The 25,281-nt window shown below is 36.8% G+C and overlaps 1 protein-coding gene across 1 annotated transcript in view; it reads left to right on the forward strand.

Annotated features, from left to right (window-relative positions):
- Positions 1-25,281, forward strand: part of CEP128 (centrosomal protein 128) — a gene marked incomplete at its 3' end in the record, with an annotated part of 415,333 nt that overhangs the window by 368,322 nt on the left and 21,730 nt on the right. Inside the window, exon 20 of the mRNA XM_082649309.1 lies at positions 24,120-24,197. Within this exon, the coding sequence (XP_082505435.1) occupies positions 24,120-24,197 (78 nt within the window). The remainder of the gene's footprint in view (positions 1-24,119; positions 24,198-25,281) is intronic.

A 25,281-nucleotide genomic window follows, 5' to 3' on the forward strand; every position in this document is an offset into this window, starting at 1 on the left:
GTATCATCATGACCTTGGGACTTTGGGGATTTCTAGGGGTGAGGGGAGGGGCACTGAAAACATAGGTCATAAAGGAAATGACTTAATTTTGACCACATCAAAATTAAGAACTTCCATAAATCAAAAGACAACATAAAAAGAATGAAAAGAAAAGCCACACTTGGAACACATTTGTAGCAGAAGATATAACTGACTAGCAGTTTGTATCCAGATCAGTTTGTATCCAAATCTTATTGCCAACAAAGCAATTAGAAAAAGATAAACAATGCAGATTAAAAAAAAAAGAAAAAAGAAAAAGGATAAAAGGCATAAGCAGGCATTTCAGTTGAAGAAGAAACATGTAAATATATTCAGCTTCATTCATAATCAGGGAAATGATGACTAAAACCACAAAAATTGTCATTTTCTTTATGTATATGTTTTATGTACTCATTTGTATCTATGACACATTTTACCAAAAAGCAAAGGAAATTGAAACATGTTAGCAGCACTTTTTTTTTTTTTAATTTTACAACGAAATGATTAATGCTGTCCCTGACAGTAAGGTTCAAAGAGAACTGGTGAGGTACAGCACAGTCTTCCCGTAGAGTACCTCCAAGAATACACAAAGATCTTCCAAGGGGCAGTCAAGACACAAGTAGGTTTAGGAGAATCCATTTTTATATCCTCAGCTACTACCTGCACGTTCTCTTAAAATAGCTCGGCTTGAAGAGGCCCTCTTACTTTTCATAATCAGCCCCCTCCCACTTTGCAGAAGAAAGGCTTCCTTCTCACCTATCCAGGGTCCCATGATGGCAAATTCCCCCAGGCACATCAGGGTGCCAAACAAGGGGCAGTTTATGATTTGGGTGCCTTCATGTCCTCCTTTAATCAGGTCACTAAGGTAAGGCTTCTTGTCCTTCTTAGTCATCCATATATTTTTGATAAGAACAAAGGGTTGTATTAGATATTTGGGGTGTTGAGAATGGGTTGTTCTGAAATCGACATGTATTGTTGATGGATGTTGAGGAGGAGTAAAGACAGTTTTATTTAATGACCTCACCTCTTCCACCACCTACTATTATCAGAGAATGTATAGCTCCAGAAAACAAAGCTAAGATGTGTTGGAAAGAAATCATTGAAAGCCGCAGTGTCTTATTTCATCCGGGTGACAAACTCTGGTCCGGCTCCATGCCTTATCTATTTATCTGTCTTAGAATTATGATTCAAAAGTGAGACGGTTGTCACGAGCACACATCAACACATTACATAGAATTGAAAAATGAAGTCAGACTTTTTTCTGCCAGAAAGTACTGCTGATTTGGCTGATTGGTTTGACAATGAGGACTGGCTTTGCCAGTCTGCAGCTCTAAGTTTTGGATGCAGATATATTTAATGCTGAGATAAAATAAATATATTAAAATTTCATACTGATAGAATGGTATTGAAATTGAGATTTTTATTTTTTGCATGTGTTAAGTTCAATGAAATATCTCTAAGTGAAAAAAGAACAGTTGTAGTCATTTAAGTCTTGGTGAGTAAAGCCTTTTGGGTTTACCTTCCAGAAATGGAAAGTGAATGACTTTAATAACTACATTACAATCCTTTGGCAAGTCAAGTGGTTTCTAATTCTTTGCTTTCAACAAAATTGAAAGAGGACCTAATCGAGCTGGTAGATCATTTAAATTAATTTTTGATGACAGATCACTGTGTAATCTTTGCTATAAAACTAGGAAGGCATTCAAGAAATTGAGTGACATTGTTATAACAAAACTAATTTTATTCTCACGTACTTTTTTATGTGAACAAGACTTCTCAGTGAGTAAATCTATAGAAACAAAAAATAGAAATAGAAATGGAACGCTGTCTTATTGAAACAAAATTAGCATTTACCCATGGATACATGAGCTAATTGAGTACAGGAGAAGAGGAAGCTATATCCATCCCAGTAAGAGATATACATTTGGAAGCCATGAGGTTTTTTGACATTTCACATTTAATTTTTTCTCAAAAATTTTAATATACCTAATATTAATTATATGATAATTCAATCCATAATAATGTTTAACACTTAGAGCATTATGGTCACAGAGAGTTTTAAAAATCAGTTCTTCTCTCCGTATATATATATACATTTTTGTTACAGAGAAGGATAAAGTATGATAGGATAACCAATAAATAGGCCTGCAAGCGTAAGTATATTATATATTAGGATAAAAGTCGGTGAGGGAAAACAGATTTGAAATAAATTCAAAGGGAAAAGGAATCATATAAAATCTGTCTTTTAAAGAGGATAGTATTTAGTTATTTTGGAAGTGGATAAATGGTGGTAACAAATTAATGAGATTTAAAGTTCACTGGATAAGTTTATATGAGTAATATAAAAGTTTTATTTGAAAATGACAATATTTACTACATTCCAGAATTTTCATCCTTTGCAACTACCTAAACTTATGATGAAAATATTCTGACAACTTAAAAATGTGTGTATGGAAGGGGGGAGAGTAAGGGAGATATACAGTTTAAAAATTATTTAGGGAGGATGTAATTAAAATTTTGAAAAGTGTTGACTGAGAGCAAATGTGTAACTGTGTAGTTGCGATTTGTCAGTGTTTAATCAACTTCTCAAACCAAAGTTACTTAAAACAATCTAAGCTTCCTGTATTTTTAGGATATACTTGCAGAGATAACATAATTTACAGGATAAATCCTAACCTGCAGCTATATGGAGAAAAACATGCACAAATTTGCCTATCTGAGAAAAATTACAAGACACAGGAAAACTGTTAGAAATATGATTTCTATTTTTAAAAAACTGCTAGAGGCTTAAGCACATCTCTAAAGAATTCATTCAGCTAATATTAGTGGTACCAGACTTGAAGTATGCATACCAGTTGATCTTCAAGATCTTGGTATCCACGAGTACAAGAGTATGCCAGTATGTCTCTGGAAATTACTAAGTGATGTTGCGTATTCTGATTTCACCTGTCTACTGTTAGACACTGATTGTTGGGGATTTACTTTCAATTTCCTTCCCTTCCCACTATAGATCTAACACTAATTGTGCTTCACCCTACTACGTGTGCAAGCCAGTCTACAGGCACATAAGTTGTTGAAGAAGGACCATTATTCTTTGTTAGGACACCAGAATCTGCTCTGGGGCAGTTAGGAGTATATGGACCCAGGAGTGTTAATGTATTTAACTAAAGTGTCCTGGTTTAGCTGAGGAAATAACTGACTTGAGTATGTAAATGTGGCCAAATAACAGTTAATTATCTGCAGTGCCTCTTCTAAGTATTTGTAAGAATCTTGAAGCTGGGTAAAACTTGCCTTTATCTCTTTATAAAGCCAGAACTTGCTGTTTCAAAACCAAAGATCAAGCCAGGTTCATTTTTGGTCTTGCCAAGGCTATAAGCCTCTCATTGAAGTTGCCTGAAAGGTTCAGTCAAATTGGCTTTACACCAAATAAAACGCAGTGTGCTCTGTACGGTTTTGACCCAGAATCAGGTGAATCTCAGCAGTTTTGGCTGAGCTGCATTGTAAAATTTTGGATTTGTTCGAACTTGACACTTCCTGGGAACCCATTCAAACTGAAACCGGAAAAAGGTTTTGCACAAACCCTGTCCTAGCCCGTTCTGCCAAGTTTCCCACTGCTCTAATGTTAGTCTACCTTCTGTATATTCGCATCGAGGGCAAACGGAAATATCCTCATGAATCTCTCATGAGGGATCTTGGTTAAAACAATCTAGACATTCTCCTTTCGCCACCTTGTCCCAAAATACAGAGTCTGTATTCTGTGTTAGTCAGTATTAAAATGTGTATATTTTCCAATAATGGGGTCATCTTCAAAGGGTTAAATTGCAAAAACATGACTGTGCTTATGTTAAAATGAAGAAAATGGTGCTGAAACCAGTGGGCTGTTTATACAGAGTTGCAACCTTGTGGCAAAAGGTGATGACCAATTTAAAAATGTAAGACTTCCTTCAGCCTGCAAAGATCGTTTCTCACAGCGCTGTCAGATTTTTCATAAATGCGGTGACATAGGGAAAGTATCATTGAGAAATTACATAATGAATGCAGCTTCACCAGCAGATGAATTTAGTATTATTGAACTCCTCAGTGTTTGGAGGTCAGTCTGACAGCTTCATAGTTGGTGCTGATAAGTAGTCAGACTGCCTAACTGCTTTGCTCAATGATGTGTTTTATAGTCCTGTTCCAAACACTATCAATAACAGTGCATTCTATGGGTAAGAAGCGCTTGTTTTGTATTGTGAAGATAATATGAGTGTATATATTACAAAACACTTTCTGAAGTATCTTTCTGAAAAATATAATACATATAAGAAATGCTTTCTGTTCTCTTTAAGAGCGCATATCTGGGTGAAATCTCAGAGTAATAATGTATTACATCTTTTTAAGATCCTAATCTAACTATAAAATGAAATATTGGTATTACACCCTTAACATATAGTTGGTGGGAGTAGTGTCTGTTACACACATTTTGAAGTAGCCTTTACATAAAAAGCTAATTTGGGAATTTTTCATTTTGTGCACCTAATTTTAACCAATTGCATACAGGTTTCAGCTGAAAATTATTATATGCCTAGTTTTAAATGATGGAAAGTGATATAGTACAACAGTATCTGATTTAGAGTCAGAAATGGTGGGTTCTGGTCATATCCTCCCCGATAACCAGGCACATGACTCTGGGCACGTTGTTTAACCTCTCTACATTTCAGTTTTTAAATTTTTTTTTTTAATTGTGCTGGACTGGATCATATTTTAAAAGTCTTTTACTTAGTAGACTCTAGTCTAGGAGGAATTAAAAAAAATTATCTTCATTAAAAAATTTCCACCCTATGAATAGTTGCTTTCAAACAATTTACCCTGATTTAATCACGTAATTGTGTACAACAGATACTTGTTGAATCCCTGCCATATCTCGACAGTGTCCTCGGGCATATAGCAGATTGGGTCCCTGCTGCCGTGGATCTCACATTCTAGGTAATGTTACAAATGGAAGGACTCTTAGAGACCCTTGTCAAAACCCCTCACCCTATAAATAAGAAGTATGGAGGACAGAGGAATTTATGAATAGCCAAATATGGCAAATCAGGGGCTAGAATTCATTTGTCCTGATTAGTGGCTCCGTGTTCTTTCCATTCCACATACTCCACTTGTGAATGTTGAGAGTAATGAAGACATGAGTAAGGAATGCTTCATAAGTAAGTACCTAGTGAATGATACTAAGTGAAGAGGAAGACAATTAACAACAAGATCCCGTATTTACCTTGAGCAGGGCAAGAAGTAGAGTCATAAACAGGACACTGAATTCTTGAATCATATTTAGAATTGTCAAAATATGCTCTCGACCTCTTGGTACATGGAGTTTAATAAAGCAGCTTTGATCTGGTTTTCTTCCTTGTGAATGTCGAAGAGTGTTGGCGTGCCCCTTGGCTGCATTACTAGTTGTGTCCTGAGCTTTTACTCAGTGATATCAAATGCCTCAGTCGATCTTTTTTTTAATTTTATACTCTAATTCCACTTACACAACTGTTTATAAAGTTTGTTTAGGGCTTTTAACAAACTTTGATCTCAGATGAAAGGCTGGAGAGAGTATACTGTCACTATTAGCACTATTAATATAAATATCCAAAGTGGTCTTGTGTTAATTATTTAACATTAGTGAACGATTTTATCCTATCATTGCCCCCAAATACATTATACTTGAACATCAAACAGTGAAAGACCATCAAAGTAGCCCTTCCCTCATTATTGTCTTTAGGCTCTGTTCTTATTTCGCATAGTTCATGCTCTGTAAATGATTTTCTGGAGCTTCTTCAATGTTTTTCTCTACTAGGATCTCACTCTACCTATATCCATGGCAAAGGCCAATAGAACACATCCTGACTTGTTTGTTTCATTGTCATCAGACATTAACCAGATAGTCTAACGCATATTAAATATAGACTCACTGACTTAAAACACCTAGATTCTGTGAAGTACTCCCTTTATATCTTGTCAGAGAACTTACTGTTTTCAGCTTTTATCCCTATCATTTCTAACTCAGAACTTGTTTTGCTTTGTAATACCCCAGAACTCCACATTAGACATTAGTTTTTCCTTGAAGAAGAGTGTATTTGTTCCCAGACATGAAGGAGTTGACTGAGAGGGTAAGGCAAAAGCCAGGTGATCTCCACATTTCTTAGAGAACGATTAGAATTTGGTGCCCTGAGAGTTCGAAGACCTGGTTGTGAATCCTGGCTCTTTCACATGGACAACTCACTTAACCCCTCTGATCCTAATTTCTATTATCTATGAAATGGGCCTATTACTTATCCTATTTGTGTCACAGATTTGCTGAGAAGATCAAATGAGGTAATGGATGGAAAGTCCGTTTCTAATTTAAAACAAATATTCCTCCCTTATGTGTGCACTACCTTTCCCAGTCACAGGAGCAGTACATGGACTAGAAAGATTTGGCTGACTAATCGGGACATTTGCATTCTGGTCCTAGTTTTGTCACACTGGTTATGTGTCTTGGCACTCTATGTTATATACATTTTACCTCCAAAATTCAATTTAATTTTTTCAAATTTAGGGTCTGAGAAATTTAGATTTATAGTTCTTATTTAATAATCCTAATAATTTTAGTTCAACACATTCCTGCCTCCAGATTCAGTTGACCTGGGATAGGACCCAGTAGTTTCTAAAGTTCCTCAGATGATTCTAACTTGCAGTCATGTGTGGGAATCACTGATTTAAGCCATCTTCTTTGTGCCCTTTAAGAATGTGCCTTTACAGTCCATCCCCTAGAGCCTGGTGTTACTCTGCCTTCATGTCTGTTGGATGTAGTCCTATTAATTTCCACTGAGTTAATTTCATGCCTTTTCTACTGATACCATCATGTATTCTGTGCCTGCAACATATAATTTCCAATCTACCAAAACAACATTCATAAGATTCTTTCTCAAACATTATTTTTTAAAAAAATTCCAGGAATCTCGTGTGCTTACTTGTAGCTTCTTACTAAAATTTAACCTTGTTGGGCCTAACTTCAAGGGCAAATTTACCCAGTCATGAGCTCACCAAATGATTAATTCTCTGATTTTAATAAACCTTAATGAATTGTCCAGTTTACAAACTAGTATTTTTGGAAACCATATAAAGAGTTTAAAAAACAAATACGTTGTTTTGTAAATCAGTATATTGAGCAAATTGGCTATTCAGTTTTCTTTTGACTACCTGCCTCTCTCATCTATCTTCTTGTTACTCCTCTTTTCTACTTTTGTGTTAGTTCCCCCCTCTGTGACATCACACTCATTTCTCCACTCATTTCTTTCATTCATTTCTCTATTCAACAAATGACCACCAACTAACCCATGTAAAGGACTGAGTATAAAGCATGGTTTATCTTGCAAAGCAGCATAGGACAAGTACTTCATGAACTACCAGACTTCGTATCAGACTCCACAGAAGTAGTTTACAAAGGCTCCTAGGAAGGAGAAATTAGGTACTAAAGGATGAACAGCGTCTGAGAGGTGATGATAAAAGGCAAAGAGTTTTTCAAGGGTGATTTAATCTTTATTATACCATCAGGGTCATTTGGACCCAATCTTAGTCTATTAATTTCTTTTGGTAAGGATTGATTTTTTTAAATTATTTTTTTCTTTTTTTTTTTTAGTTCTTACAAAGAGCAAAGAGAAATTTTCCTCACTTTTAAGATAGAAAAAATTCATTCTGTCTTGCAAACACCATGAGTCTATTGAAGCCTATTATAAATCCAAGATGTATAATGAATCTTGGTGATCTTATTTTCTTGAAACGTTTTCCTATTTCATCATCCTAAAAATTATTTTATTGGTACTTGTCAGTTGTTCCCAAATATGCTAGAAGAGACCAAAATCATATGAAGATGGAGGGATAAGGGGATCACACAGAAGGATGTTGCAATAAGTGACCTAAATCATCACTGTTACATAACATTTCAATTTTCTTATTGTGTTGTCCAAAGTATATCAAGAACTGAAGAGTCTGAGAATTTTATCCTTCTCACCAGTTACCAAGTTAGCCTGCCGTACTTTTACGGATGCTGGAAGAAGACATGAGACAAAGGACTTTATTAGTCACAGCACAGCTGGTCCCATGAGCTGCATGTTTGTATCACTTCCCTTTGCCTCCCAAGTCCCTCAGGGCAATACGGAGATGGGTCCAGGTGGGCGTTGCACATGCAGTGAATTTGTGTTATAGCTGAGGAACCCTGAGCTTATGTAACCCCAGTCTTATAAAGGGAGCTACAAGAAATTCTACCGAACCTTTGCCTAAGAGGAAGACAGTGTATTTCCAAGTCTGTTTGCTATAGAAACATTCTTGGAAAGCTATTCTGGGATAAAAGCCATCATAAGACATGTAGCAATGCCACGGAGAAGTACCTTGCATCAAAATATTATATTATCTTTCAAGAAGAAGTTTTATAGTCTTTTTCTTTATTATTATTACTTTTATTGGATGCAGGTTGATAGTTCAGAATTTCTCATTTTCTCCCATAATGACAAAGAGAAGGAAACTGACAGAGGAAGACATTTCATACTTATTAGATGAATCAGAAGATGAATATAAAGAGACAGACAGTGGCATTCCAGATACTAATGATGATGGTGAAATTGATTGTATAAGCAAAAGTCAGATTATGAGTCTTCAAATGATAATATCATAGATGAATTTTTTGCAAATCAATGAATGAACAATCTATTTCTGAGGACAAAGAGGAAATAGGGTGCTCTCTTCCAGTTACTTAATCAACAAGAAGGACTTCATTATGCAACATTTGGCAACAAGAACCTGGAGCAGTGCATTTGCTGAAAGAATGTGTGACAGTACTCTTTCATCTTTAGTTATGTTTGTGCACCATAATTTACTTCATGTGGTTCGTAAATGGGCAAACGCTGAAAGCAGGTTGTATAAAAATGTGATTGAAAGGAAAAGATAATATAGAAATGAAAATTTTTGTTGGATTGACCATTCTAATTTACACTTATAAATCTAAAAAATGAAAAAAAATCTGCAATTATGTAGTAAAGAAGACTGCATTATCAATTTTTTTAAAAATTAGAAGCAGGGCTTTCCTGGTGGCACAGTGGTTAAGAATCCGCCTGCCAATGCAGGGGACATAGGTTCAGGCCCTGGTCCGGGAAGATCCCACATGTGGCGGAGCAACTAAGCCCATGCGCCACAACTACTGAGCCTGCACTCTAGAGCCCGTCAGCCACAACTGCTGAGCCCATATATGCGCCTAGAGCCCATGCTCCACAGCAAGAGAAGCCACCACAACGAGAAGCCTGTGCACCGCAAAGAAGAGTAGCCCCCGCTCACCACAGCTAGAGAAAGCCTGTGCGCAACAATGAAGACCCAACGCAGCCACAAATAAATAAATTTATATTAAAAAAAATTAGAAGCTGTCACATTTTTAGAGGTATTGTGTTTTGAAGAAGCAAGTGCAAGAGAACAAGCCAGAAGTAAAGATAAAATAGAACTCATTAGAAATATATTTGAAATTTCTAATCAGTATTTACAAGATGGGTGTTTTCCAGAATCATGGATGACAGTTATTCAGTAGTCTGTTGCGTTCATACCTTCTAAATCAAGAGAATATATAACGTGCTTAACTTCTTACTAAAATTTCTAATGACATTATTATTTTTTACTATCTCTTTATATTCTTTAAGTTATTTATCAAGTAGCTAAAATATTTTTTTAAAACTTCACCCGTTGGGGACTTCCCTGGTGGCACAGTGGTTAAGAATTGGCCTGCCAATTCCGGGGGCACGGGTTCGACCCCTGGTTCAGGAAGATCCCACATGCTACAGAGCAGCTAAGCCTGTGCACCACAACTACTGAAGCCCGTGTGCTCTAGGGCCCACGTGCCGCAATTACTGAGCCCGCGTGCTGCAAGTACTGTGCCTAGAACGTGTGCTCCGCAACAAGAGAAGGCTCCACAACAAGAGGAGCCACCGCTATGAGAGGCCCGTGCACCGCAGTGAAGAGCCCCACTCGCCGCAACTAGAGAAAGCCCGTGCACAGCAATGAAGACCCAACACAGCCAAAAAATAAATTAAATTAAATTTCAAACAAAATCTTAAAAAAAAGAAAGAAACTTCACCCGTTGGACCAGAATAGTAAATGGTGATGACTAATTATTACCGATACACCAAAGATTAAGCAAAAGTATGTTGTTGTGTTCCGAGATCTAGGAACAAACTGCCATTCTGTATTCCCATCTCCTTGTTTCTTTGTTTTCTGTTTGCTTGTTTGTTTTTGTTATGAATGAATCTCCTGTAGTTCCCACAGTGTTCAAATTGCAACTGACTTCAAGCGATATTACCTATTACCATAAATTTGATAGACCCAGTTTTTACTATCAATAGGCATCTTGTTTGCATCTCCAGAAAGTTCCTTTAAAGCACTGGATTCCCTCTAAGTTTAAGAGGAAGAGACCATATATATATTTAAAGTTTGAGCTCTGCATGGCTGTGATATGTACCTATGTCTGTACCTTCTTAGAAATAATATAGAGCAAAGCTCTTACCTTTGGCCCCCAACTAAAGTTGGGTGGGAGGGCAGGAAGGACAGGGAAAGCAATATTATGTAATACTTCATATTTGCTCTTCCTAACTGGTATTCCTCGTGGGTGTCATGTCCTAGAATATCTCAAGAAAATTTAGGGAGCAGGCGTCCTCAGAGAAAAAGTGGAGTACCTGTCTCATGTAATTGATGTTACTGTTGCAACTTCATTATATAGAGTATATCCCAGAACTCCTGACACACCCACATTCACTTGACAGGATATGGAATTATCCCCAAATCAAATATAAATTATCTAATCTTTCACATTAGCAAATTTTAAAAATATTGTTGCATATATGTAGTTACTGGATGACTGAGAAGCAATTATAGCACCAAATTCAATAAATATTTATTGAGTAGCTTTTATGTATTAACACCATAGATTTAAAGAATAGTAAGTAAGGCTTAATCCCTATACTTAAAATTTTCCAATTTAATGGGAAAAGGCAGTTAACAAAAAATTATAAATATTTCTATTGCCCTAATAACTTATTTTCATTCAGGAACCAAAAGAATATGCTTGAACTAAATCTAATCAGCTTTAGCAAAATGAAGTCTGATGTAGTGATGTTATAGTTTGATTTGTACATAGTAGGTACTTAGTAAATGCTGTTGGATAAAGGGAAGGCCAGATGTCCTATCCAGTTTCTGTATAATAAATGCTGTGAAATCCTGACTAATTTCCAGAGTATTGCATGTTTTCTAAGTTTTTACAACATACTTTAAATGTCCAAAGTCATGTGGTTTTGGCTACTTTAGGGGGTTTGTTGGTTGTTTTTTTGTTTAGTTTCTTTTTTTTTTTTTAATGTGTCTAGTAAGGGCTACAGAACTCGTTCATTTTAGTTGAGTATGTTAAAAAAGAAGTGGGGGAAGGGAGACTAAGTTCAAAATTTCAAATTGTTTTGGCAAAACCAACTCCTTTTCATACTAACCACCAGGCCACAAAGCTTCATTGTTGTCCAGTTGAATGAATACATGGCTTTCATTTGGAAAAAAGAAAAAAACCTTTCTAGCAATTGAAGTTTCAGGAAGACGATTGTTTGTGGCAAATGTCAGATGAATTTGCTCATCAAATAATATTGTCAGTTGTGTAATGCCCAGTGGCTTTCATGGTCCATCTTTCTCAGCCAGGGCTTGCAAATTCAGAAACTAGATGAATTTATTTAAAAATATATACTTTTGCTTACATATACTTCATCTATCCTCTCTTGCCCTTCTGTTCAGCCATTCAGGACATACCTTAACAGAGCCTCTCAAACATACTTAGAATTCACCTTTAACATTACTTGTTTAGGTGGGCTGTCTTCCAAAATGTATTGCTATAACTTCAAATTACTGGTACTTTGAACTAAGTATGGCCTTAAGAGATAGTTCAGTTGAATTTTCAATAGTTTTGAAGGATTCTAGATAGTCTCTGCTTCTGTCTGCTTTGGCAGCAGTCGGCCAGGGAAATGCTTTGTACAGGATCCAAAAGAGTGTTTCTAAGTGTTCAAAAAAGGATTAATTATGAAAGCAAACTTTAAAAGTATAGTCAGAGTTGGTCTCAGTTATTTTTGAATTAAGTCTCAAAGCCACAATGATAAAAATAAAATACCTTGCCTGATTTCTATTTAGATCTGATCTGCCTGTCACCAGAAACTCATCCATATAGGCAGATTAACTGTTCACATGCTCTCTCAGCATCCAAGTGCTGTGTGCGGAGTAATGGAAAATGATTAATTTGTTTTGTCGTTCCTTTTTAGAACACAGGACAACTCTTTAAAAGAAAATAACCCTTTACTTTGAGAACAGAGAAGGTTAATTATGTTCACCTCACCAAGGAGCTTTTAAGTAAATTAGCCTGGACCCTACCTCAGCCAGAACAATTATCATTCCTTATCAGTGTTCCATATCAGGACCCTCTGTTCCATGTTAAATATGGAAGAGGCAAATGTGATTGCCTGCTTTGGCATATCTTGAGGTCTTGGGGCAAGGGCCTTGCAGTATTCAGGGAAATGATTAGCGTTTCTCAGTATCTGCCCTGTGACCAGTGTCTTCGTGGCCTCAAGTGGCTAAGCCCCTGTCAGCTCATCCACAGGAGACAGTTTGCTGTTCACATCCCACATTTCCTTATTAGGACATTATTAGGCCCACAAAAGATTTTATTCTCATCTTCCTCTCTTTTACTCTGTCTGGACCATTCAACTCAACTTTACTGTCCCTCGTTTTCTTCCATTTGTTTATTTAATTTTGAGTGTTTAAAAACATTCACTGTCCCTCAAGTCAGGTTTTAAATTGTACTTTTAGAAAATAATTTGTGCTACATATATGTTTCTACAACATTTGTAAGTTCTAAATGAGTATTTATTGATCTTTGCGTTGAGAAGGTTTTTTGTTGTTTTCTTTTCCCCCATAAAACTAAAATCTATTGTGTATAATAGCAAGTACTCAGCCCTGGAAATTAAGGAAGAATATAGTCCTGCCTTTAAGAAATTTGCTGTCTACTGAAAGGGACAAATAGACAGGAAGCGATTAGGCAGGTGATAGGAGGCATGTGTGTGCATGGGAAGCTCTGAGGATGGGTACCCAACACACACTTTAGGAGAGATGTTCACGGAATAATCACTAGTATTATCGTTGTAACAATAGCTAGTGTTTATTGAGTGCTTACTAGTGCCCTTCCCCATTCTGAGTACTTTACATATGTTAATATATTTGATCCTTAAAATAGTTCTACGCTATGGGTGTTATTATCATTCCTGTTTATAGGTGAAGAAACTGAGTCCCAGTGCAGAAGGATCAGGAACTTCCGTAGGCACACGTGGCCAGTAGGAGACTAAATCAGGGTTTCAACTCGGACCACTCAAGAGGCCATGCTTTTAACTGCCATGTTAGAGGAGGTATAACCAAGCCAAGTCTTGCAGAAGGACAATCAGTGGGCTAATTTAAGCAGCGTGTAGAGGATATTCCAGACAGATGGGCCTTTATGTTGTCGACTGAAAAAACAAAACAAAACAAACAAACAAAAAAGCACAACCTAAAAGTCGAGAATTATGTTTTCTTTGGTAATCTTACTGAGGACTATATAATTGGGATATAGGCTCTCAGATAGCTCTGAGGAACTGTTTCAAAGAGGTAAGGAAGGAGCCAAGATATATAGGAGTTTTTGCTGGGAAAAAAAAAAGAAAAAGTCAAACATCGAAAGATTGCTGCTAATCACAAAAAACAGCCATCTCAAGTTAATGATTTTAGTGTTTTTTCTATGTATGGGAAGATGAATGAGTCCAGGTTCATTGAAATTATTGCTTAGATATGCATCTTAACTATCTAGGGCCAGTATCCTGTTTATCTCCATCCTGAATTCCCCTCAGGGCACATCATTGGAGGTGGCTGCATTGGCTGATGGATTGCTGGCAAGGCTACATTTGTTGTTTACCAGAATGGCAGCAACATTTGTTGGGTCCACAGTGTGCAAAGTCATGATGGCACAGAAACTTTGACAGAAGCAAAAATATAGAATAGCATTTATGGTAATAGAACCAGAAGCTAATTAGCAGCCTCTAGATGAGGGCAAAACTGTAAAATCTTTTTTCTGTTTTAATTTTTTTTTAATTAGGACAGTTATAAAATGGAAAAAGAAAAAAGAAAAGCAAGTTCTTTGCCTGCTTTTGGAAGTATCTGTTCTAAAAATACAAAATGACAAATATTTGGAGTTAGTAATTTGATAGGGCAAATACCCAAGATGACAGAAATATCTTTCTTCCTGGTTTCCTTATGCAGTCATTGACTTTGCTTTCTGCCACAGAAGAATGAAGGTTTTTCCACCCCTCAGGTGTTCTTGGGTAAATAGTAATCCCTAAATGGTTTTCTCCTTATTTTACTTTCTCTTTATAGAAAGCCATTTTTCTTACTCTTTCCAACCTTTCAAGCTCCCAACCTACTATGGGAAGAAGTTAAAGCTACAGCAGACTAAATCTAGAGCCAGAAGGGCTCTTAGAGATTTTTAGATCCTTCTTTCCCATTTTCCTGATTTGGAAACTGAGATCCATGGGTTAAATGATTTTCCCAAGTTCATATAACTGGTAATGGCAAACCTGAGATATAACTTTTTATCTCCTGATTGCTACTCAGTGATCTTTTCCACTGTACCTTGCTGCCTCGAATATATCTTGATGTCCTGAAACAGAAGGCTACCACAAATAAAAATATTATCTGAGTAATCTAAATAATCTATCATTATTAGAGAAACTATTTTGTGGACATTTAAGACATTTTCAGAAGTTTATGGTCAGAATGACTATTCTTGAGATGTAAGAGTATTTGGGGTAAATCAAGAGCTTTAGATGTGGCACCATTGCCCTTCTGGGGTTTCAGTACATTCTCCCAATAAATTTCTCAGGGAACTCCACCCAGATGGTACCCCTGATGTGGGTCTCAGAGTTTCCACTGCTCAGCAGGTCCCCAACCTGGGAGTGAGACGCCTTGACCCCTTCTCACAATACTCCCAAACTCCACCAATTCTTCCCTTGCTTGGGGCTCAGGGGCCAGCAGTCTGCAAACAGCATCAGAAGTTCCTTTTAGAGCATGTCATTCCTCTGCTGAAAACCCTGAGAAGACCTTCTGTCTCATTCGGAATTAAATACACTTACTTCACTGTGGCCTAAAGGCTCTGTAAGATCTTACCATAGGCATCTTCAGCCTCATCTTGGGCCCTCCCTCAGCTCACCTGTAGAACAGTGTCTGCTATAGAGTCAGTGTTTAGTAAATGCTTGCAGATTGAATAAATGGATAAATCCCTCCCCTTCGTTGAGTAAATTGCATTCGTTCACTCAAGAAGCAGTTATTGAATACCTTTTCTGTGGAAGCACTGGGTGGACTGTGGGTACAGTGGGGAACAAAGACAGACATTCCCCACCCGGAGGATGCTTACTGCCCAGTGTCAACACAAGCATTAATTAAATAACCGCACAAATAAATGGAACACTAGTACTCTAATACTTGTTGCAAAGGAAAGGCTCATGATTTAACTGAGAACTTATTTGACAGAAATCAGTGAAGGCATGGGTGCCTTCCCTGAGGAAGTGATGAAAGATAATAAAAATTAACCAGTTCACTTAAGATTTATACATTTCATTACAAATTAATGTAAATTTTACATTAAACATATTCAAGTGGAATTAATGGTATGCATGCTGAAGTCTTTAGGGTAAAGTGTACTAATGTACACGGTTTACTTTGTAATGCATCCAAAAAATAAGTTGGGTTAATGGATAGACGTGGGGATGGATAGATGAATATGTGATAAAGCAAATATAACAAAATGTTAATAGTAGAACTTAGGTGGTGGGTATTTGTGTGATCTCCGTAAATTTCTTTCAGATTTCCTGTATGCTTGAAAATGCTCATAATGTTGGGGGGAAAAGTTTTAACCAGATAAGGAGACCGCAGGGAACATTCTCCACCGAGGGCACAGTATGTACAAAAGCAATTTGCGTGCCATTACAATTCTATTATTTTTATGTTTTGGATGATGTCTTTAGAACAGTAATGTATTTCTAAATATTGGATATAGTTTTAATTAAGTTTGCCTTGTTTCTGCTTTGTACTCTGTTGACTAATTTTTATTAGTAATTTTAGATTGTCAAATTTAGATTGTCACTGACCTCCTTTTCTCCATTTGAGAATCCTTGAGCTGACAGTATTTCACAGAATCAGGGTTTTTTTAATACTATTTAGAAAGTACTTGACAGTTTTCAATGTACTTTCACATTCACTCTTACTTATCACAGTTACTCTATGAGTATGGGATAATAAAGACCATCATTATTTATCCCCATTTTGCAAATAAAAGACTGAAGCTTAGAAGGGCAGGGGAAACCACAAAATACAATTAATGTTGCTGGAACTGTGCATCTCCACAAATGAGATAGGCTGACTTCTGGTTCAGCATCCCTTCCACCTCACCACTGTCCTCCATCAGCCAGCTTGAAACACGTGACTGGGACCAGTAAATCCCACAAACATAGTTTCTTTATCTGCCACCTTAAGCAGAAATTGCTAAACTCTGTCTCTTTCAGCAAACACTTGCTTATACTGTTTGCCCATTATTAACATGCAATCACATTTTGGGGGCAAAAGTTCTTAAATTTCTTCCCTTTGTTGAGGGCATTTAGTTTTCAATTTTAAGAAATGAAGTGATTTCACAGAGATTAAAGTGTGGATCTCAAGACACTCCTCCTTATAGACTGGTTGTAAGGGCCCAGTTCGTTATCTAGCATACAGAGAACACTAAACTAGTCCTCACTATTCTTTGTGTGTTATTTTTCCTTTATATCAGGAAAAATATTTAAAGAGGGGATCTCAAGGGGAAGAGATATGTTTCTTTATTCCTTCTGTATTCCTTTCTCCTTCAGCTCATTCTTGGTGTTCTCTTATTGAAAAAAAATCCCCAAATTAAGCTAATAATAAGATAACTCATCATTTGGTTATGTCTAGAAACAAGAAAGCAATAACCTGGAATGACAGATTCTGTACGTTTTTTATAGTTCTTCACTGAAAAAAATTACTGTGAACGAGAGTTGGAAAATACCTAGAAAGTCTTCTTTATTCAAATTTTCTAGTGAAGATATTCTACCTATTCTCAAATTTCATAAATTTGTGCTTTTTAAAGGAGATCTTCTACCATGTTTGATTAGAATGGTATTATATGAAGACAAATAGAATTTGTTGTTGACAAAAGTCACTGATGCCATATTGCCACATTAACTGGTGGTTTTTTTTGTTTGTCTTTTTAACAAGCCTTATGTACCCTCTTACCCTGAGACACATGTAAACACTTCTAAGTGGGTGTCTGATTTTTAAAACTCTCTTAAAGTGAAGCCATACCCGGCCTCTGTACCCTGACACCAAATTAAATCTTGGAGACAAGAGTTTTGGGTGAAGTAGAAAAGAACAGCTTTACTGCTTTGCCAGGCAAAGGGGCCACAGCGGGCTTGTGCCTCAAAAACTGTGTGTCTCAACATGGAGGCGATAGTGAGAAGTTTCACGGTAATGGTTCAGAGAGGGTGTGATCAGCTCGCAGACACTCTTCTGATTGGTTGGTGGTGAGGTAAGTGGGAGTTAGCATCATCAACCTTCTGGTTCCAACCCGTCTGGGGTCTGCCTGCTTGAGAGCAGCATACCATTAATTTCTCCCACCTTGTGGGGCTTTCAGTATCTGCAGAACAGCTCAGATATTGTTATATATGTATATCCCTTAATGGAGAACAAGAACCCTGCCCCGAGGCTGCATTTTTGTTTCTCTTGACTGTTCCTCCCTTGTCTCCACATCCCCTCCCTTCCCTAATTAGCAACTGTTTGAACCTTCTCACTGGAACTCAGGGAAGGTCATGGAGGCTGAATGAAGCCTATTTCCTGTTATCGAGACATGGAGGACACAGAAAGGCTTTTGTGCCCAGGAGCCCCACAGGGTCCTGCTTGGTATCAAAAGTACACAATCTAGAAATAGAGAACTCCTCTGATATTCCAAGAAATCCACATGACTTTGAGCTCTGAGGCTCTTTGAAGGATGTGTGTCTATGAAATGACTTTGCCAGCCCAGCCTCTGCTACTTTTTCACTTGGTTCCAGCTGTCATACAGTTTGGATGAAAAGAGGACCCTGTGAAGCCAATATAGCTGTGCTGGATCTAGTCACCTCAAGTGAAAAGGCAGACAGTCTCTCTTTTTCATGATCTCACTCTTCCTCTCCTTCAAACTTGTTTACTCAGGTCCTTTTACCATCTTTCAGCCATTTGTCAAAAAAGTTTTTAAGTGAATCTCTTTCCAAATGAAATGGAATTGCATTTTTGAACCCAAATAAACTGCTTCATAACCTCATGTATTTAATATCTATATAGTGCCAAAAATGCACACACATTTTTAAAATAAAAATATAGACACCATATCCTTTATGTATCATCCAGAACCTCAAAATATATGATTTCAATAGCACTATAAGAAAATGGTGGTTGTTATAGGTTAATAAGAAAATAACATGTACATTTTTACAAAGAAAAGTATATTCTGTTTCGTAAGCTTACTCTACAGGAGACAGGAATCTAAGAATTGCAGTGAAGCCCCTTCTAATTTCTAATAGCTGCTACTTATGTTGTCATACTATATTATTCAATTTCCCTCAAGTCTGAAGCAAAGGAACACCTAAAGAAAAATATACTGTGGACCAGTACAAACTGTTCAACCCCACAGCAGTTTGGTGTGTGTTGAAGATTTTGGAATAGTAAAATTGCCAGCTGATTCATTGCCCCTTCCAACAGGTATCTAAACACGCCCGTATGCACAGAAGCCGGAAGTCCTAACAGACAGGACTTCTGAATTTCACTGTTGTTTCCACCACTGGATCTTGCCCTTAGTCTAGAGAAAATAAATGAAATAGCAAACTTTTGCTTCTAGGTTTTTAATACAGAGGTCAAGATTCAGCGGGTTGATTAGAACACGGTAACTCTGCCTTTGTCTTTATGTGGCCAACATTTGTTGAAGCACCTCTTGTGGACAGATAGTGTGCTATCCTAGTGCTAAATGTTACAAAAAAAGAAAAGGGGGTATTAGTATCATAAAACTCAATCTCATACCTAACGTCCTCTAATCAACAGAAAGACTGTCCTGACCCCTTGTGTGTGTATATATATTGGATGCATGGTCTTGAGCACAGACCCTTCAGCACTGGCAAGATGAAATTCTTCCTGGGTTCATCTTAAGACTTCTTTTTCCAGAAACAAGCTCATCAAGGACATATCTTCAAAATTCTAGCTGCTAAGAGTTGATAGCTAACAAGGGATTAGGAATTTACCTAAAGCATGCACTATTACAGCTACTGGTTGCTGTCCTTTTCAATTGGTGATTTGCCATGAAAATATTTATATAATAACACTGACATTTCTGCATTCAGACTGCTTGGATTTGCATACCAGTTTTGCCACCACATGACTGTGAGGAAGTTATTTACACTTTGGTCCTCAGTTGTCTCATCTGTAAAATGGGGATAACCTTAGTATCTACATTATACAGTGGAATGAGGATTAAGAATTGTATTCAAAATTGAATTACTTTTTTTTTTTTTTGCGGTACGTGGGCCTCTCACTGTTGTGGCCTCTCCCGTTGCAGAGCACAGGCTCCAGACGCGCAGGCTCAGCGGCCATGGCTCACGGGCCTAGCTGCTCCGCGGCATGTGGGATCTTCCTGGACCGGGGCACGAACCCGCGTCCCCTGCATCGGCAGGCGGACTCTCAACCACTGCGCCACCAGGGAAGCCCCTGAATTACATTTTTATAGTTAGTCTTTCATTATCCTACTAAACAGGATTAGGAGTAATTGATCATTTGCTTCCTAGGCCAGTGGAAGTCCAGCTCCTTAAGCCTCTGAGATAAAGCAAGTACTATAATCAGCGTATTGTATCAGTTTTTTATGAAATGGAGTCTTAACTGTGAATTTCTCTGTTTTCAAATTAGATATGAAATTTATTATCTTGTAACATTTTCAAAAGAGAAACACTCTTTAAACCCCTATGTGAATGTCCAATTTAGTTCTTCTAGAAAATTGATATAAGAAAATTAAAGACAGGTTAAGCACCTGTCATTTCCTGGTGCCATTATTCATAAACTTGAGAAATTGTTCCCTTAATTCTACCAGTGGAGACTTATATGTGCCCTTTAATGCATTCGACCATGTAAGGCAGAAGTAATTAATCAACTTAAAAAATAAAAAGGTTCCCTGACTGCATGAGATATTTTGCCCTAGGAAATAGCATGCAGTAGGTCCTCATTGGCACCTTTAAAATCCAAGCAAGTTCCCTATTTAGACTTTCCATCTGCTATTAGTTCTTGTCTCTCTAGCACAGTTAGCTTTTGGGGAAAAGTGAACTTGAAATGCCATGTAATGTGACAAGACTCTAAGCACAGGATGCCAGCCAATCTCACATTAAAAAACAAAAGACGGAAAAAAAAAAAAAAGACGGAGTTTGAACGTGCATATGCATACTTTTTAAGTCTATATGACAACGTGGTAGGTTTAAGCACACTAACATGCATATAGAGGGAGAGAAGGCCAGAAAATAAACGTACTCTCCAAATACCGCTTAATCATGAAATTATGAGACCTGAGGTGACTGCAGGCCTGGACTCATTATCTTCATTACTTTATGTCTTATTGTTGCAGATGCCTTAGAAATCTCAGCATCTGTACGTGTAATTTCCTTAAAATAAATGCAATTAACTTTTTTCTTTGTATAATTCTTACATCTTTTACATATGCATATTCTCCCTCAGTAAATTTAAAGTTCCTGCAGAAGAGAAAGTGTGCCACCTACGTCTTATGGATCTTTCTGTGGTATCTAGATATACATTTGGTGTTACTTAACTGACTAGAATATAAGGATGAAGAGAAGGACATGTGTACCAGAAAGTATTTCTGATATTGAGCAAGATATTGAGAAACAATCCATAAATGGAATATAAAATAATCACATCTACAATAGATGAAGAGAAAGTATAAAGATGTTAATGGAGACACGGGGGGTTAGGGGAGGGAAGTAGAAAAATAACTGGTTAAGAAAGAAGAAGCCAAGCAAATTTTTAAGGTTGAAGGTTTACTCAAAAAAAAAGTAGCCGTTTGAATATGTACCCCCAAAACATAATCAAATAGAATAAACCAGTATGTGTAAACATGCTAGGAAAAAACCTTTTTAATGCATCACCTGATTGATTGAAAATTTTAAGCAAAAATATTTGCATAACCTGCTAGCTTTACAGTAGGGAAAGAGATCATTTGCTTATTTTAAGATCAAAATAAGTATAACATATTTAACCCAGGTTCAGAGGGTCACTTTTGAATGAAAAAAATTATGGGATGAAAAAAAGGAAATAAAGTTTTAAAACTACAAGTTGTACCGAAACCATTGTTTATGAAGAAGATTTTATCCAATGCATAAAATTTTGCTTTAAAATCACCATGGCATTGATTTGGATTTTACTATTCAAGGGCCAATATAATTCTTGAGGAAAGCTATAATTTTACTATTTAAATGAATATAGCACATATGGTGACTAAAACTACTAGTTCTCCTAAATCTACACATTAGGGCCTATGTTAAGAAACATGTCATTTTTTTAATTGAAGTATAGTTGATTTACAATGTTGTGTTAATTTCTGCTGTATAGCAGTGACTCAGTTATACATATATATACACATTTTTTTTATATTCTTTTCCATTATGGTATATCTCAGGATATTGAATATAGTTCCCTGGGCTCTACAGTAGGACCTTGTTGTTTATCCATTCTGTGTGTAAATAGTTTGCAACCACTGACCCCAACTTCCCAGTCCATCCCTCCGCACCCCCCGACCCCATCCCTTCAACCCCCGGCAACCACAGGCCTGTTCTCTATGTCTGTGAGTCTGTCTCTAAGAAACATGTTATTTTGATTAATCTTTCCTATTCATGAAATAATTAAATAATGCTATTTAAAATGCATGGCAGTTTGAGTTGAGCACACGCCACAAAAAAGACTAACAATGTAAGTGTTAATCGGAAGGAACAAAATACTAAATCTTTTAAATGGAACTCGAAAAGGAAGCTTAAGTGGAACTTGAAAAGTTATGAATGTGAAGAAACAGCACGTACAACTTCCAATTTCAAAATGGCCAAAGTAAGGATGTTTCTACTACTCTCTCAAAAATCACATTAGAAGAATACAAATATGAAGAGATAGAAACGGTGGTTTACATGTTGACAACTAGAAGACATCTATAATGCCAAGTCAAAGAACATCGAAAGAAAAAGGGTAAAATGCCTCATGACAGACGTGAAACCCAAATGCCTGTCAAGGGGATAGCTATGGAAAGCAAATTTTATTCACCCTGTAGAATTTCTGAAAGGCTTTTGAGCTAGTGGTACCCTTTGATTGCAGAAGGAGAGAGTGGAAATGAGTACCTTGAAAGTGTCTTCAGGGAAGAGTTAGACCCTCCACTGTCTGTCTCCATCCCTGCTCCTCCAGAAACCCTGCAGGAGATGTAAGGCTATGCTCTGGAGAAGCTCTGGATGGGAGGTGAAGACAGAGCATCAGGGTGAGATAGGGATAGGAAGAGTAAATGAAAGTGAGTATACCAGACGATAAGAACACCAGTTCCTAACCCAGGCTAGTTCCAAAAAAATTGAACTCCCCTGAGAAAAAAACCCTGGTGCACATATAATTTGGAGCCTCCTCCCACCAAAAAAAAAAAAAAAAGAAAGAAAAGAAAAGAAAGAAAGAAAAAGAAAAAAAGCCACTTGACCACCTGATTAGCCTATCATTAAGTTACATAATTCTCAGGTATTGTTTGCAATAAATTCTATGCTATGCATTGGTAGCTAACAAACCATGTAATCTTATGGCTTAGCACCATAAAAGTTGATTTTTCACTCACATTAAGTCCAATATGGTGGGCGGCTCTCCTCTATCCTGTAGCTCTGCCATCTGGAATATGTGGCCTCCAGGGTCCTTATGGCAGGGTGTGAGGTGGAAAAGGGAACACACAGACTCTTAACTGTCTCAGTCCGGAAGTGACACATGTCACTTTCATTCATAATCTATTGTGCAAAACCATTCATGTGGGAGATGTAGGGGAGTACATGGAATAGTGGGTGGTCACTAACTTCCTGATAGCTCTGTGCAAACTTATGTCCAGGTTCCTGCAGGACACTTTCTTCCCATGCACAGCCCTAGGGTTTATTTTTTATTTCATTGAATAATTACAATTCGTTTTAAATGTAAAAGCTACTATCTGTGTGCCTACCCTGTGACAGGACTAAGAATACAGAGGTGTATATGGTACAGTCTCTGGTCTCAAGGTTATTCTACCATTTAACCTCTTAGTTCAACATTTGCTTTGAAATAATTTTCAGAGCATTCCCTCTTAGTGGTTATATCAGTATGTGTAAATCAGTGACTAGCTAATCAAAGACTGTAGAAGTTATTGATTTGTAATCAACAGGACCTTGTGTCCCTGTCGCACATATTTAATTTCAGATTATTTCTTCCAAGTCTTTTGAGAACTACTCTTTTCCTTTTTAACTAAAATAATTGTTGAGAGCTCTTTTCTTCTTTATAATGGCAACATGTGAGGATCTCTAATATGCTCCATAGATAAATAACTGCAAATTCATCTATTTCTCAGTATTACCTTATGATTTATTTCTGATGTTCACTGAAGCAGGTTTTTAAATTAATATGAAATTCTCTATAGAAAGTTTGATAGTATATCAGTTGCAAGCAGTTATCTAGGAGGAGCTTTATATTCAAATCAGTCTTGCAAATGCATCTCATATTCTTCTTGAAAAAATTTTTTCTCCTGTAGATACATTTATCTTAGACATACTATTTGTTATTTGACTCTCTAAATCTACAGCTTGAACTGCTTATACCAGTGGTACAACTGATTTTTAGTACTTGGATTCTGAAAGTATTAATCAATTTTTCATCATGTTTGCTTGCCTTGTGTTTTCTAGAGTACCCGAGTGGCCTTAGACCATCTGGAGTCTGTGCCTGAGAAACTGAGCCTACTAGAAGATTTCAAAGGCTTCAGAGTGAGAAAGAGTTTGGCTTTTCTCTTTCAGTATTTTTATCTGAGTGAAAGCACTTGACATCTTCCTGATGTGCAAAGAAAATTGTAGGGAGGGAGGAAAGACCATAAAACATTGGGGACTCTTAACACTCAGTCTTACCAGAGCTTATTGACATTTCTGAAGCCAGCATTGAAAATAGTGGAACTTACATATTAGCACAATATAGGAAAATAGAGGCTTTTACCCTATTACCAGAAGCTCATTTGGCCCCCTAAAGCTTCAACTATAATTTAGAAAAACCTAAGAATTAAAAGGAATTACACATTCCTTTTAATTCTTTTAAAGGAATTAAATGACTTTTTTGATAAACAATTTTAATTTATGAATTATCTTTTTTTAAATTATAAATTTCCAGAGTACTGTTTGTCTTAGAGATACAGTAGTGCACAGGTTATCCCTGTTCTACAATATATGAATTCAGATCCACATAGAATTTTAGATTTTATATCCAATGTTATTTATTGATAGAACTCTAACCACAAAGGACTTTATTATCAAGCCAGTTAATTACATGTCGGAATTTACCTACTGTAAATATAACCCTGCCACCTAGTCCTGCCAGACAAGGTCCAGGCCAGACAGCACATGTCCCCATAGGGGTGCATATGTAATGGACAGTTTTAGTGATTTGTAATTTCTTGACCCTGTATGAACAAACAGAGATGAGAGTTTCTCTTTGAAAACCATTTAACTGTTTATTTCACGTTTGCTTTAAAATATAACTTATATATAGATTCTGCTTAACTCTAACATATTATTTGAGGATATAGTGAGTAAGAAATATAACCAGATCATGCCATGTTGATTTATTAGAGGTACTGATACGATGTAACTTTCAAGGTCTACACTATCTTAAAATTTCATTAAGTGTATTTTGCTAGTTCAGTAACTAAACATTTTTGAGTGGGATCTAGGGTTGAGCTGACACATCTAGAAATCTAGAATATCACTTATAGAATAAAGCCAAGTGTTTCTAGTATATTTTACTAAAGTTTTAATTCTTTCTCATGATTTAATTGCATATTTGCAGTCTAAATCTTTATCA

The sequence above is a fragment of the Grampus griseus genome, assembly GCF_964374135.1.
Source record: "Grampus griseus genome assembly, chromosome: 2".
Lineage (NCBI taxonomy): Eukaryota > Metazoa > Chordata > Mammalia > Artiodactyla > Delphinidae > Grampus > Grampus griseus.